This window comes from Dasypus novemcinctus, chromosome 21 (assembly GCF_030445035.2).
Source record: "Dasypus novemcinctus isolate mDasNov1 chromosome 21, mDasNov1.1.hap2, whole genome shotgun sequence".
Lineage (NCBI taxonomy): Eukaryota > Metazoa > Chordata > Mammalia > Cingulata > Dasypodidae > Dasypus > Dasypus novemcinctus.
In genome coordinates, this window is record NC_080693.1 from 69,914,263 (window position 1) to 69,931,102 (window position 16,840).

At 37.8% G+C, this 16,840-nt stretch overlaps 1 protein-coding gene across 15 annotated transcripts in view; it reads right to left on the reverse strand.

Moving 5' to 3' along the window:
• BPTF (bromodomain PHD finger transcription factor) overlaps positions 1–16,840 on the reverse strand; it is a 175,804-nt gene that overhangs the window by 83,961 nt on the left and 75,003 nt on the right. For 11 of the 15 annotated variants that reach the window (XM_058284557.2, XM_058284553.2, XM_058284558.2 and 8 more), the window contains one exon: positions 1,063–1,251. The exons of 2 other annotated variants lie outside the window; for them this stretch is intronic. In XM_058284557.2, the coding sequence (XP_058140540.1) occupies positions 1,063–1,251 (189 nt within the window). The remainder of the gene's footprint in view (positions 1–1,062; positions 1,252–16,840) is intronic. 2 more of the 15 variants (XM_058284554.2, XM_058284560.2) reach the window with 1 other exon arrangement.

A 16,840-nucleotide genomic window follows, 5' to 3' on the forward strand; every position in this document is an offset into this window, starting at 1 on the left:
GAAATTATGGTAAATTATTTTTATATTTTTGGCATTGGAATGGTCTTCCTTAGTAAGAAATAAAATTCAGAAACTCCAAACAAAAAAGACAGATAAATTTAACTATAAAAAATGTAAGTTTCTGTATAAGACAATAGAAAGAGTGAAAAATAACTAATGACTATATGAATAAATATGCAAGATTAATAGCCATGACACACAGAGTATTCCTCCAACTCAATAAAAAAACAAGAAAAATGAGCAAAAGACATGAATAAGCAATTCACAGGAAGTTCAATGAATGTGTGAAAAGCAGCTCAACCACATTAGTAAGGAAAGAAATGCAAAATTTTAAATGAAATGCTTTTTGCCATTAGGTGAGAATATGGGGAAATAAGTATTGATATAAATTCCTCTCGTATAATTTAGCAGAAACCATCAATATTTCAAAATGTACCTACCATTCAGAACTCAGCAATTCCACTTCCTGTTTCTATCCTGCCAAAAATACTTACAAGTACACAAAGATGTATATATGTCAAGGATATTATAAAGCACCACTATTTGTAATAATGAAAAAACTGGAGTCTAACTATCATTAACAGAGAAATAGCAAATGAATTATGGTTCATCCATACTGTGGAATATCACGCAGCGTAAGAATGAATTCCATTTGTAACATGAAAAGATCCTCTACATATATTACTGAGTGGAAAAAAACAAAAAGCAGAACAATACTTGCAGAATGATCCCATTTATGGAAAAAAAAGTTTATAAATGATCATACATGAATATAACTAACTGCAAGGAGAAAGAACTAAAATGTTACACACCAAACTCTGATAGTGGTTACCTTTGAAGAGTGGATTTGAAATGGGACCTCAATTTTTAGCTCTGTGTGTATTTTATTAAACAAAAACATGAGTGCAAATGCAACTTGTATTTAAAAAAAAAGGTTTTAAAAAAGATTAAAAAAAGAAAAGAAAATCTTAATTCTCCCCACCCTGACACCAAACTTTAATTTAAAAAAAATTAATTAAAAGTATGAAAAAGCTCTCTTTAATGTATGAAGTATATTCTTACCTATCTCTTCTTGAATAGAGACAGGTGTATGGGATTCTCTTTCTCCATTTTCAGGATCATCAGCTGCCTTAACAGAGTCACTTTGGGAAGAACTTAATTCACTGCTGCTGTTACTGTTTTCCAGATTAGGCTGGATGGAGGTAGTGGTAGCACTAGTTTTACTGCTGTCACTTGTCTTGTTAGGTTCTTCTAGAAAAATAGAATACCCAATTTTTAAATTGGAAATCACGTTTAAAAAAATAACGAATTGTCAGAAAAGATGTTTAACTGTTTTAGGGTTTCATTACAAAACAAGATTTAAAAAATAGCTATTCATGTATGAATAAGTTAATATATGAAATGAAATTTGCTAGCAACATTCTATCAGTTATTTTTTAAGTCTCCCAGTCAATTAACTTGCTGACTCATCATCATAGTCTATATAGTATAAGTTTCAGATAACCTACAGCTGACAAAAAAACAAAACAAAAAATAGTAACACAATAACCTCACAAAATTTAGGGTGCGCCAGATACTACAGAAATGGTTTTGTTGAGATAAAATCCCAAAGCCTGAAGAGTTTATATTCTTCCTTTCAAAAGTATTCAGAAAGTATTAGAAACAGAATAAAATAGTTTTATTGACCTTTTAGGTTTTCTACTAAATTCTATGCCCCCAAATTAAAAAGGTAACACCTAAAAGTGATTAACTTTTTAAGAAAAGACAACATTATCATAAAGAGCATAGTTCCAAAAAGTATATAAAAATTAACACTGCCATAAACTAAAAGCCAAGACTTTCCATAGTAACTAAGAAATTAAGGCACTACCTCTGCATATCATTTCTGCCACTAATATGATACTCTTTAAATCAACAACCTAAAGAGTTGCTGACATTATATCACAAAACCTATCCCTAATGTATAATAAGCCCCTGAAAATGTTTTTGAAGGAGAAAAACACAACCTAATAGAAAAACAGGAAAATATATGAACAGACAAGTCATAAAATAAATGAAAATGGTATTTAAACATGAAATATGCTTACTCCATGCAAACTAATAATATGCAAAGTAAAACTATATACAAAAACTACTGTCAGCTGTCAGGCTGACAGGCAAAAATACACTCAGGTGGAGAAGCAGTAGGTTAACAGGCATTCAATCCTACACATTGCTTGTGGGATTACAAATGGAAAAATGTAGATAAAGGGGGATCGACAATATCTAGAAAAATTACATATGTATATACCATTAATCTAGTAATCCTAGATCTAAAAATCTCTCTCATACCACACTGACAAAATTATTAAATGACTTATCTACAGGGCTATTCATTGCAGCATTATTTATATGGCAAAAGTCTAGACACACACACACACAAAATGGGTCTGGTCTGTTGAATTGTACATAAAATGGAAAACCATGCAGTCATAAAAAGGACTGAGGACAATCACTGTATCCAGAAAGGAAATGATCTCCACGAATAAATATTAAAAAAAGAAAAAAGGTACAGAACAATATGTATAGTATTCTAACTTTGTATAAAAAGGGGAAGGAAATACAAATTTATGGACATATTTTGCTTTTATTTTCAAGGAACAAAAAAAATCCTTCCACCAAAACAACTATCAAACTGCAGGAACTGCCTGAAACAGCTATTTTGGAACTGCAGAGGGACAGAAAAACACTGTACAACATCCACGGAAGATGCAGAAGAAGAGGCCGATAATTTATGTAAACTGTGTGCCTGGCAGCTACCAGTGCTCATCCTCCACTGTTGCGGCAGGCCGCTGCAAGTTTCAGTTCCTGGCTAGATGCTGCCAACAGAAAGATATATAAAAATTTTCTTCCCCAAGAACAGGGATGCACACAGCTGATCACTGATCATGGATTTTTTTTTCCTTTCCCCTTCAACCCCGCCCCCTCCGCTGTCTGTTCTCTGTGTCCATTTCTGTGTGTTCTTCTTTGTCCGCTTCTGTTGTTGTCAGTGGCATGGGAATCTGTTTCTTTTTTTGTTGTTGCTGAGTCATCTTGCTGTGTCAGCTCTCCATGTGTGCGGTGCCATCCTGGGCAGGCTGCACTTTCTTTCACGCTGAGTGGCTCTCCTTACGGGGCACACTCCTTGCACGTCGGACTCCCCTACGCAGCGGACACCCCTGCGTGGCATGGCACTCCTTGCGCGCATCAGCACTGCACTTGGGCAAGCTCCACACGGGTCAAGGAGGCCCAGGGTTTGAACCGTGGACCTCCCATGTGGTAGATGGACGCCCTATCCATTGGGCCAAGTCCACTTCCCACTGGTCATGGATTTTGATTAATGAATTCAGATTGCTAATCAATCCACCTATGAGGACAGCTATTGTTTCAACCTGACTTGGAAAAAGGCAGCAATTGTTTCAAACCTCCCAGGACAGGGAGAGAGGCAGTGAAGATTTAAAGACATAGGGCTTCTTCAGGACTACAGGGGAAAGTTAGCAGAAGGGCTCCATTTGCTAGGCAGGCCAGGAAAGCTCAGCTTGGGGGAGCCATGAGAGAAGTTATTGGTACCCTTCCTGATTGTCTTCCACAGGGCACTTTGGAGCTTGTCTGCAACCCTTCAAGAGACCCTGGCCCTCCCTGCTTTGGCCAGGAAAGACTGAAATGGGCAAGTCCTCACTGGGGAAACCCTCCTCCCAGAATTTGCCTTCTAGGCAAAAGCAGTGTGAGACTACAAAAAGAATATTAAAAAAGTACAGAGATGAAGAGTCTGGGACAAAGGCATGCCAGCTTCAGATACCTGGGAGAAGGAGGTCTGTATCCTGGGAAACAGAGGGGACGACCAAGCTTCTGGAAATAGGGGAACTCCAAAACAACAAGCAAAAGCCCAGGACAAGACAGAGGCCCAGTAAGACAGGGAAAATCCTGCAAGTACATTTGCTTTGGGCAAAACTTCTTGAAAGGAGGGCCGATGCTCAAAAAAATCTCTGTCTTATTGCCAGCTGGTTATAAAATCAGACAACAGACATCCCAGGGGGTAAATCCTAGAGTTAACATTTTAAAATATTAAAATGTATAGTACGCAACAAAAGTACAAGACAAACAAAGAAACATGAAAAATGGCCTATTCAAAGAAAAAGGATAATGTGGACATACCAAACAAAGTAAAAAATGCTTAAGGAGAAGTACAGAGAAAGAACTACATGATATCAGGAAAACAATGTATGAACAATATTAAAGTCTAAGAAAAGAGGTAGAAATTTTAAAAAAGAACCAAACAAAACTACTAAAGTTGAAGACCATAGTAATGGAAATTAAAAAATGCCCAGGATGGTTCCAAGAGCAGATTTAAGCTGGAAGAAGAATCAGTGAACTTTATAATAAGAAACGTGAGTCAGGTTGAGGAGCTGAAAAGAAAAAGAAACATTAAAAGCAAAAACAGCATAAGACAGCTATGGGACACCATCAAGTTCATCAATATACATATTATGGGAGTCCCAGGAGAGGAGAGAAAAGGGCAAAAGAAATAGTCAAAGAAGTAATGACAGAGAACTTAACAAACCTAGCAAAAGACATGAATATGCACATTCAAAAAACCCGGAGAATACCAAAGAGAATAAACACGAAGTGCGCTTCATCATATATTGATTACACTATCAAATGCAAAACACAAGGAGAGAGTTCTGATAGCTGCAAAAGAAAAGCACTGTGTTCCACACAAGGGAACCCAGTAAGACGGAGTACCAATTTCTCATCAGAAACCATGAAGGTGAGAAGGCAATGGTTGAAATACTGCACTTTATATCTGGCAAGACACTCTTTAAAAAACAAGGGAGAGATTAAGACATTCTCAGATAAAGAAAAGTTTAGGAAGTACATCATCACTAGATAATGGTCTGCAAGCAATGCAAAAGAAAGTTCTTAAGACTGAAATGAAAGGACATTAGACAATGGTTTAAAGCAGCATAAATAAATAAAGACCTGCGGTAAAGGCAACCATTTGAGTGATTATAAACGCCAGTATTATTTGGTATGTAATGCCACTTCTTACTTCCAACAGGTGCTAAAATGCAAATGCATAAAAAATAATGATAAATATAGGTTTCTGGACATACAATGTACAAAGATATAAGTGGTAACAAGTACCCAAAAAAATGGTAGGAGTACAGATAGGTATATGAAAAGTATATGTGCATACTATTGAGTTAAGCTGGTGTCAAAACAAATAACAATTGTTATATATTTAGGATGTTAAATATGAACCCTATGGTAACTACAAGGAAAACTGATGAAAAATGTATCCAGAGAGAAGTGAGAAGGCACTCAATATGGTACAACAGAAGAAACATACATAGAAGTGGCTTTAAAGTAAAGGACAAAAAGGTATAAGACTTCAAGGCTAAATAGAAAAATGGCAGAAGATCTGTATTATCAGTAAACATAAAACGGATTAAACTCTGCAATCAAAAGGCAGAGATGTCTTCTAGGGGACAAGGTCGGGATAGGGAACAGGAAGTTAAGGCTAAAATGCACAAGGTTCCTATATGGAATGATGGAAATGTTTTGGTAATGGGTGGTGCACAACATGTATGCACAATTAACAGCAAGGAAATATATACCTGAATATGGTTAAAAGGGAAATCTTACATTGTATTTATGCTAATGGAATATATTATTTTATTAAATCCCAGGAACTACACTAGATAAAAAGTGAGCCCTAGGTTATATCTAAAAGTATAATTGTGAAAATGTGCTATCTTCAGTTTTAACAAATGTTCCACACCATCCAAGGAATTGGTGGTGGGGTGGTATACGGGAATCCTGTATTTTATGTATAATTTCTCTGTAACCAACTTCTCTAATAAAGACAGGGAAGAAAAACACTGGAAAGAAACAGAAACTAACAAAAATGGCTACCTTTAAGGGAAGGGAAGGGAAGGAAAAGGTTTCCTAAAGAGGAGACAGATACAAAAATTCTCAAAATATTTCTATAGTTACAGAGTTTTGACTTTGGAACCAGGTAAAGTTTTACATTTTCAGAAAATTAAACTAGTTAGAAACAAAAACCATAACACTTAAAAAAGGGGGAAATAGATGAATCTACCTGTATATCAATTGTTGGCATAACCACAAGGTGAATAAGAATTAAAAGAATTATTTCATATTATACTGACTGTACATACTTATTATAAATACAGTATTTGGACAAATAAAAAACTAAAAAAACTCAAGTGCTATTGTAGTTGTAATGTCAGCAGTAATACTGATATTATGAAACTACTACTACATATAGAATCATTTCTTTCTATATGATGTTGTTTTTATTATTGCATATCAGGATATGAATCTATTTTTATTTTTTTTTAGGATGACTCTCTTATATCAGGGTAAAGCAAATTCATAATTAAGTTACTATTGTTAGGAACTAAAGCTTTCAGTATAAGAGGAAAGAGATACAAGTATAAAAACAAAGGAATTAAGTATCCTCAATCTGGGTTAGAAATGTCAATAGAAAAATATGGATTTTCTAACTCTACCACTTAAAAAGGCCCAGAAGTCACAAATGCCCAACAGCAGTGAGTAACCCAGGGCCAAGAATAAGATCTCTAAATACCATTCCCCACTAAAAGGGAACCAGGCCTTCTTGGAAGAGCAAGTGATTCCAGGTGTGGAGTAGGATATGTGTAAGAAAAGAAAAGCTCACATATCTCATTCTGACACAAAGCAAGGAAGCTACCTAAGATCACTAATGTCTTGTCAAAAGTTTACAACAGACTTATGGGAAGATGGAGGAGGATAAGATAGGTTGAGGGACCACTTCTCTCCCAGAAAAAAATCGCTGAAGGACAGGCTGAGACTGTCTGGAGGGCTACTCTAGGGCTCAGGACTCCAGGGGAAGGTGAGGCATCACCTAGAAGAAAGAGGGCAAAGGAAAGGAGTCTCAGCTATATCCTGGGAAACAGCTGGCTGGAAAAATCCCATGAGTAAAGCTACAGCTGTAGCAGCTGGCAACCATCCCCCTACTCTTGAAGCAAACAGTAGTCTGCAGACAGCAGTGGCTGAAGACAAAGGGGGATGCATGGGTCCTCTTCCCCAAGAAAGGGGAGAAGGAGGGACACAGCCAACAGCAAAATTCAGATTTTGGCCAGCGAACCGCTGCATAGGAGGGGTCAGACACTCCCAGGTCAGGTAGGGCTATGACATTGTACTGACAGCTGGTCCGGAGCTAAAGATAATTTGCCTTCTCAAACACACTCTCTACTGCCCTTGGCTGGTTATTGAGGAGACAAAGAGTGTGGCTGGCCAAGGGGGAACAGCTTCTGAGGACATTGCTTCTACGCCACCCACCTTGGAGTGACAATGAACGGCATTAACACCTAGCATCTGAGCTGAAAAGTCTGTCAAGAGCGCCACCTGCTGGCAGATCAGAAAAGTGCACAAAAAAGGAAAATAATACATCAATAAAAGAGGCAATCAGGTGCCTTTACTGCACCCCTCCCTTCTACAAGGACCTTAGAAAATGGCCTGCATCCCATTACTGGGTCCTTAGTCCTGGTGTAAGCAGTTAAACAAACAGGGGCAATCCTAAATATCAAGAACAATTTGAACCAAGAGTCAAAGAATAGTGCTACCAATAGCTACTTAACAGTACTCCCTAGGCAAGAAAGAGAACACAAACATTAGAGTAGACTCAGAATGAGAATTAGATGCCTAGATATCAGCAAAACTTACAAGCTATATAAGAAAAAGAAAGGTATGACTCAGGCAAAGGAACAAATCAAAATTCCAGATGAGACACATGACTTGAAAAAATAATCAATGAGGTTCATACAAATCTCCTAAATCAAATCATGAAGTTGAAGGACTACACAGCTAAAGAAATACAAGAAAACACTGGGGGAAGCTCAGTGTTTGAGCATCTGCTTCACATGTATGTGGTTGCAGGTTCAATCCCCAGTACCTCCTTAAAAAAAAAAAGACACTGGGAAGCACAAAGAATAATTTCAAATCTTAGACAGAAAAATAACAGCTTATGGGAATGAAAAGCACTATGTGAGATTAAAAATACAACAGAGGCACACAACAGCAGATTTGTACATGGAAGAAAGAAACAGATGCAGAGGGAGAACGGCTGAAACTGAAAAGGGAAGAATACAGAAAAAAAAGAATGGAAAAAATTGAGCAGGGGCTCAGGGAGCTGAATGATAACACGAAATGCACCAACATGCATGTTATGGGAGTTCCAGAAAGAGAAGAAAAGGGAAAAGGGGCAGAAAGAGTGAGGAAATAATGACCAGAAATTTTCCAACTCTCATTGAAGACATGAATATATGTGTCCAGGAAGCACAGCATACTCTAATTAGAATAAATCCAAATAGATCTAGCCCAAGACAAATAATATTCAGAATGACAAATGCCAATGATAAAAAGAAAATACTGAAAGTAGCAAGGGAAAAGCAAAACAAGACATACAAAGGATGTCCAAAAAGACTTAGGATTTCTCTTCAGAAACCATGGAAGCAAGAAGGCAATAATATGATATAATTAAGGTACTGAAAGAGAAAAACTGCCAGCCAAGAATTCTTTATTTGGCAAAACTGTCCTTCAAAAATGATAGTGAGTTTAAAAAATTCACAGATAAACAGAAACTAAGAGAGTCTGTAAGCAAGAATCCAGCTCTGCAAGAAACACTAAAGGGAGTTCTGCAGCCAGAAAAGAAAGAGAAGAGAGAAAAGCTTGGAGGAGAGTGTAGAAGTGAAGACTATCAGAAGGGGAAACCAAAAGGGTAAAAAAAAGATGGACAAAAATAAGATGACATATGAAAGCCAAAGGATAAAAAGACTGAAGTAATGCCTTTACAGGAATTTACAGTAGTAACAATGAAACTTAATGGATTAAACTCCCCAATCAAAAGACATAGGCTGACAGAGAGGATAAGAAAACATGAGACATCCATATGCTGTCTGCAGGAGACTCACAAGAATGCACATAGACTGAAAGTGAAAGGGTAGAAAAAAATATTTCATGCAAAATTAACCAAAAGAGAGCTGGAGTAGCTATACTGGTATCAGACAAAACAGACTATAAATGCAAAAAAATAAAATAAAATAAAATAAAAAGTGAAAAAAGATGCAGAGGTTCATTATATATTAATAAAAGGATTAATCCACCAGAAAGGAGTAACAGTCATAAATACTGATCTATGCACCTAACCAGGATGCTCCAAAATACATACATAAGGCAAACAAACTCTGGCAAACTGAAAGGACAAACAGACATCTCTACAATAACAGCTGGAGACTTCAACACACCACTTATATTATTATATAGAGCAACTAGACAGAAGATCAACAAGGTAACAGGACTTGATCAATATCATAAACCAGCTGGACCTGACAGACATATGCAGAACATGGCACCCCAAATCAGCAACTTAAACATTCTTTACAAGTGCCCATGGATCTTTCTCAGGGATAGAACACATCTGGACTATAACACAGTTCTCAATAAATTTAAGAAGAATGAAATTATACAAAAGCACTTTCTCTGATCATAATGGAATGAAGCTAAAAATCAATAATAGGTGGGAAAGGGGAAATTTTGCAAATATATGGGAGCTAAATAACATATTCTTAAACAATCAGTGTGTCAAAGAAGAAATTGGAAATTAGTAGATATTTCAAGACAAAAACATGAACATAAATTATAAAAAATTATGTGATACAATGAAGACAGTGCTAGAGTGAAACTTATAGCCCTAAATTAAAAAAGGAGGGAAGCGGATATGGCCCAATAGATAGGGCATCTGCCTACCACACGGGAGATCCAAGGTTCAAACCCAGGGCTTCCTGACCAGTGTGATGAGCTGGCCCACACGCAGTGCTGATGTGTGCAAGGAGTGCTATGCCATGCAGGGGTGTCACCTGCGTAGGGGAGTCCCATGCGCAAGGAGTGCGCCCCATAAGGAGAGCTGCTCAGCAAAAAAAGTCCAGCCTGCCCAGGAATGGCGCTACACACGTGGAGAGCTGACGCAGCAAGATGACACAACAAAGAGAGACATGGATTCCGGGTGCTGCTGACAAGAATATAGGCAGACACAGAAGAACATGCAGTGAATGGACACAGAGCAGACAAATGGGGGCGAGGAAGGGGAGAGAAATAAATTTTAAAAAATAAATAAATATAATTTTAGAAAATAAATAAAAATAAAAAAGGAGAAAGAGCTAAAATCAAAGATCTAACTGAACAACTGGAGAAACTAGAAAAAGAACAGCAAACTAATCCCAAAGCAAGCAGGAAGAAAGAAAGAACAAAAATTAGAGCAGAATGAAAAATTGAGAATAACAACAACAAACAACAGAGAAAAATCAACAAAACCAAAAGTTGGTTCTTTGAGAAGATCAATAAAATCAACAAACCCTAAGCAAGACTAACAAAGCAAAAAAGAGAAGATGCAAATAAATAAAATCAGGAATGGAAGGGGAGACATTATAACTGACCCCACAGAAATAAAAAGGATCATAAGATGATATTATGAGGGGAGTGTTGTGGCTCAAGCAGTTGAGTGCCTGCTTTACACATGGGAGGTCTCAGGTTTGGTTCCTGGTGCCTCCTAAAAACAGAAAACAGAAAGAGCTCAATAAATGCTAACTATTTTCACTATCATTTTATTATTGCTATGTGGATTTCCCAGATGTACTTGAAACTCACCTTGTCTACACTGCATTTGTTATTTCCATTATCCACCTATGTCATCCACTTTAGAAATTCAAAAGTTAGCTTTGATTCTTTCCATTCCCTTTCCCCACGTGTAGCAGTTTGATATGGTTATCAATTCCAAAATAGATATTGGATTATGTTTGTAATCAGGTCTGTACTTGGGCATGAATAAGTTATGATTAGAACTTTGATTGGGCCACATCATTAGGGCACTGAGTCCCCACCCACTAAGGGGTGGATAAAAGGCATGGCAAAGGACAGAGCTGGAGATTTTGATGTTAGAGTCTGATGCTGAAGCCTTAAGCTTTAAGCCCTGGGAAATAAGCTCACAGAGGAAACAGAAGCAAGCCCCGGAAAAAGAGGAACCCTGAGCCCAGGAAAAAGAAGTCTGAGAAAGGGAGGAACCCAGGAAGCCTGAACCCTCGCAGACGTCAGCAGCCATCTTGCTCCAACTCATGAAAATAGACTTTGGTGAGGGAATTTATGTCCTGGTATCTGTAAGCTCCTACCTCAAATAAATACCCTTTATAAAAACCATCCATTTCTGGTATTTTGCATCAGCACCCCTTTGGCTGACTAATACACCATGCATCCATTCAAGCAAACAAACAGAAAAAAAAAACAACTCAGGGGAGCTAATGTGGCTCAGTTGTTGAGTGCCAGCTTCCCATATACCAGGTCCAAGTACATCCAAAAAAAAAAAAAAAAAAAGGATATTGTGAGAAATGGCATGTCAACAAAAATTAGACAACCTAGATGAAATGAAGAAATTCCCAGAAATATACAAACAACCTACACTGACTCTACAAGAAATACAGAAATTCAACAAACCAATAATATTTAAAGAGATTGAATGAGTCATCAAAAATCTTGCAACAAAGAGAAGTCCAGGACCAGATGGCTTTACAGGTGAATTCTACTGAACATTTTTTGTTTGTTTGTTTTTAGGGGGTACCAAGGGATAGAGCCCAGGACCTTGTACATGGGAAGCAGGCACTCAACCACTGAGCTACATCTGCTCCCCTTTACCATACATCTGGAGAAGACCTAATACCAAACCTGATTAAACTCTTCCAAAAAACTTAAAAGGAAAGAAAATTACCTAACATATTTTATGAAGCCAGTATCACCCTAATACCAAAACCAGATAAAGATACAAAAAAAGAAAATTATAGACCAAGCTCTCTAATGAATATGAGAATTTTTTTAAAAAAATTCTCAGCAAAATACTTGCAAATATAACCCAACAGCGTATTAAAAGAATTAAACTCATGATCAAGTGGGTTTTATTCCTGGTATGCAAGGGTGGTTCAACATAAGAAAATTAACTGATACAAAACACCACATTAAAAATTAAAGGGGAAAAACCACATGATCATCTTGATTGATACAGAAAAAGCATCTGACAAAATTCAGCATCCTATCTTAATAAAAACACTTCAAAAGATAGGTAGAGGGAAGTGGAGTTGGCCCAACAGATAGGGCATCCGCCTACCACATGGGAGGTCCGAGGTTCAAACCCAGGGCCTCCTGACCCGTGTGATGAGCTGGCCCACTCGCAGTGCTGATGTGTGCAAGGAGTGGCATGCCACACAGAGGTGTCCCCCGCAAAGGGGAGCCCCACGCGCAAGGAGTGCACCCCGTAAGGAGAGCCGCCCAGCGCGAAAAAAGTGCACCCTGCCCAGAAGTGGTGCCGCACACACGGAGAGCTGATGCAGCAAGATGACACAACAACAAAAAAAAACAGACACAGATTCCAGATGCCACTGACAAGAATACAAGCGGGCACAGAACACACAGCAAATGGACATAGAAAGCAGAAAAATGTGGGGGAGTAGGCAGGGGAAGGGAGAGAAATAAATAAATCTTTAAAAAAAAAAAAGATAGGTAGAGAAGGAAAGTTCCTCAACATAAAAAGGGCATATTTGAAACTCCCACAGCCAACATCGTACTCAATCAGGAGAGGCTGAAAGCTTTCCCTCTAAAATCACAAAAGACAAGGATGCCCAGAGTCACCACTGTTATTCAACATCATGCTATAAGTTCTAGCTAGAGCTATTACGTAAGAAAAAGAAAGAAAAAGCATCCAAACTGGAAAACAGGAAGTAAAACTCACCATTCGCAGATGACATGATCCTATTCCAAAATATCTATAACAAAGCTATTAGAGCTAATAAATGAATTAGTTCAGCAAAAGAGCAGGATACAAGATCAACATGAAAAAATCAGCAATGTTTCTGTACACTAGCAATGAACAGAGGAGGAAAGCAACAAAAGCAAGAAAACAAGAAAAAACTACATTTAGAATAGCACCAAAAGCACTCAAATATCTAGAATTAATTTAACCAGGAATGTAAAGGATCTGTGTTCAGAAAATAAATCTTTTAAAAAAAAAAAGCTACAATGGTCAAAACAGCATGGTATTGGCATAAAGATAGGCATATTAATCAATGGAACTGAAGTGAGAGTTCAGGAATTAAAGTGAGAGTTCAGAAATAGAACCTTACGATTATGGTTGATGGATTTTTGATAAACCTACCAATTTCACTTTTCTGGGACAGTCTCTTCAACAAATGGTGCTGGAGAACTGGATATCCATAACCAATAGAATTAACAAGAACCCCTATCTCACTGCCATTACAGGAATCAACTCAAAATGGATTAAAGACCTAAATATACAAGCCAGGACCATAAAACGCCTATAAGATAATGTAGGAAAATAGCCAGAAGACCTTGCAGTATGTGGGGTGGTGAGGGTCTGAAACCCTACACCCAAAGCACGAGCAACAAAGGAAAAAATAGATAACTGAGAACCCCTCAAAATTAAACACTCCTACACCTCAAAGGATTCTATGAAGAGGGTAAAAAGGCAGCCTACTTAATGGGATAAAATATTTGGAAATGACACATCTGACAAGGATCTAATATCCATGATACATAAAGAGATTCTACAACTCAACAATAAAAAGACAACCCAGTTAAAAGATGGACTAAAGACCTGGACATTTTTCTAAAGAAGAAATACAAATGGCAAAAAAACACATGAAAAAATGTTTAACATCACAGGCTATTAGGGAAATGCATAGCAAAGCTAGAATGAAATTATCATTTCACACCTACTAGAATGGTCACTATTAACAAAACAGAAAACTACAAGTGTTGCAGAGGATGCAGAGAGAAAGGAACGCTTATTCACAGTTGGTGGGAATGCAGAATGGTATAGTCACTAGGGGAGTTTGTTTGGCGGTTCCTAAGGAAGTTAGATATAGATCTACTATGTGACCTAGCAATACCACTACTAGATATATCCCCAGAAGAAGTGAGAGCAGTGACAGGAACAGACATCTGCACACTCATGTTCATAGTGCTGTTATTCACAATTGCCAAAAGACAGAATGGATAAACAAACTGGACTATTTACTTGATGGAATATTACTCAATTTTAAGAAATGAAGTTGTGAAGCATAGGACAACATGGATGAACTTGGAGGACATTAGGTTGAGTGAAATAAGCCAGGCACAAAAGGTCAAATATGATATGATTTTCCTGTTAAAAACTAAATATAATGAGCAAACTGATGGAGTTAAGAGCTAGATTATAAGTCACCAGTGAATAAAATGTGGCTAGAAAATGGAAAGCTATGGTTTAATCCGTGTAGAATTGGTAAAGGTGTTTGGAAATGTTTGGAAATTAATAGAAATGGTGAAAACATATCATAGGATTTGTAATTAATAGTGCTAGCATAAGGGTATGATTTTTCTAAAAAAATGAAATGCTCTAATATTGACTGAAGTGATAAAAGCAGAACTCAATGTTTATACCAAATGCCACTGAGTGTACACTTAGATAAATTATATGGTTTATGAACAGCAACAACAACAAAAAATAGGGTGGGCTGGGGAGAAAATACACCAAAAGTAAGATATGGACTATAGATGATGCTTTTTCAAAGTTTGTTACAAATGTTTCACAACAATGCAAGGTATTTGTGGTACGGTGATGGATGGGAGCCTTGTATGATATTATGCATGTTTGCTTTCTAAGTTCACAACTTTTACTATATACTTCTTATGTATGTTCATGTATGAATACTTCGATATTGTTTTAAAGGGAAGCAGACTTCACCCAATGGATAGGGCATCCGCCTACCACATGGGAGGTTCACGGTTCAAACCCTGGGCCTCCTTGACCCGTGTAGAACTGGCCCATGCGCAGTGCTCATGCGCGCGAGTGCCCTGCCACGCAGGGGTGTCCCCTGTGTAGGGGAGTCCCACACATAAGGAGTGCGCCCCGTAAGGAGAGCCGCCCAGCGCGAAAGAAAGTTCAGCCCACACCGCACAAACGGAGAGCTGACACAAGATGACGCAACAAAAGAAACACAGATTCCCGGTGCCGCTGATAAGGATAGAAGCGGTCACAGAAGAACACACAGCGAATGGACACAGAGGGCAGACAAATGGGGGGGAAGGGAGAGGAGAGGAGAGAAATAAATAAATAAATAAATCTTTTTTTTTTATTGTTTTTAAAATGAAAAAAATAAAAGGATACAATAGCCTTAGGGAGATGATTAAAAATAAAAGAAGGGACAGATAACCAATGTATGGATGGAAAAAAAAGGGGACATCAGTACAGGTCCAAATGAAATTTTAAAAATAGGATGTTATTATGCCAATAAATTTTAAATGAAATGGGAAGATTCCTAGAATAATGCAACTGGCCAAAACTGACATAAGGGGGGTAAAAAAAACAGAAAAAAAACAACAGCCCACTGCCTACTAAAGAAATGATATCCACAATTAACCTTCCCATAATGAAAACATTTAAGGGATAAATAACGTGAACCCACAAAAACTCTTCCAGACAGAAGAGAGGGAACTTTGTCCTACCTCAAGAAGTATGGGATAGCAGTAAATCTTTCCTGCTGATATACCAATGCCTTACGTGGACATTAACACAGAAGGACAATTATAAGCCAATCTCCCGCATGAAAATGATGTAAATATCCCAACAAAATATTAACAAAAATCAATGTAGCATTATATAAGAGGGAAAAGAGATTAAACAATTTGTATATATTCCCGTAATTGGAGGTTGGGTCGACCTTCAGAAACAAATACAGTCATAGATAACAAGGATCCTACATATAGAAAACCCCAAAGAATCTACAAAAAACTACTTTTTGCAAAGTTATAGGGTAGAAGATCAACACACAAAAATCAGCTGTGTTTCTATACACTAGCAATGAACAATCGGAAAGGAAATTAAGAAAAATACTCCATTCATAATAGCATCTAAAGGCATAAAATACCTAGAAATAAATTTAACCAGGAAGGTAAAAGACTTATACACTGAAAACTACAAAACATTGCTGAAAGAAATGAAAGACAACCTAAATAAACAGGAAGATACCCCATGTTCATGGATTGGAAGACTTAATATTGTTAAGATGTTAAAACTAACCAACACACTACAAATTTAATGCAATCCCTACCAAATTTCCAATGCCCTTTGCCTTTTTTATTGAAATGGAAAAACCAATTATTCTCAAATCCATATGGAACTGCAAATCCCAAATAGCCAAAACCATCTTCAAAAAAGGAGAAAGTTGGTGGTGGACTTGGCCCAGTGGTTGGGGTGTCTTTCTACCACACGGGAGGTCTGCGGTTCAAACCCGGGGCCTCCTTGACCTGTGTGGAGCTGGCCCACGTGCAGTGCTGATGCACGCAGGGAGTGCCGTGCCATGCCACGCAGGGGTGTCCCCCGCATAGGGGAGCCCCAAGCGCAGGGGGGTGCACCCTGTAAGTAGAGCCGCCCAGCGGGAAAGAAAGTGCAGCCTGCCCAGGAGTGGTGCCACACATATGGAGAGCTGACACAGCAAGATGACGCAACAAGGGGAAACACAGATTCCCGTGCCACTGACAACAACAGAAGTGGACAAAGAAGACGCAGCAAATGGACACAGAGAACAGACAACTGGGATGGGGGGGAAGGGGAGAGAAATAAATAAATAAATATATAAATCTTTTTTTAAAAAAAGGAGAAAGTTGGAGAACTCATACTTTCCAATTTGAAAACTTTCTACAAAACTATAGTAATCAAAAC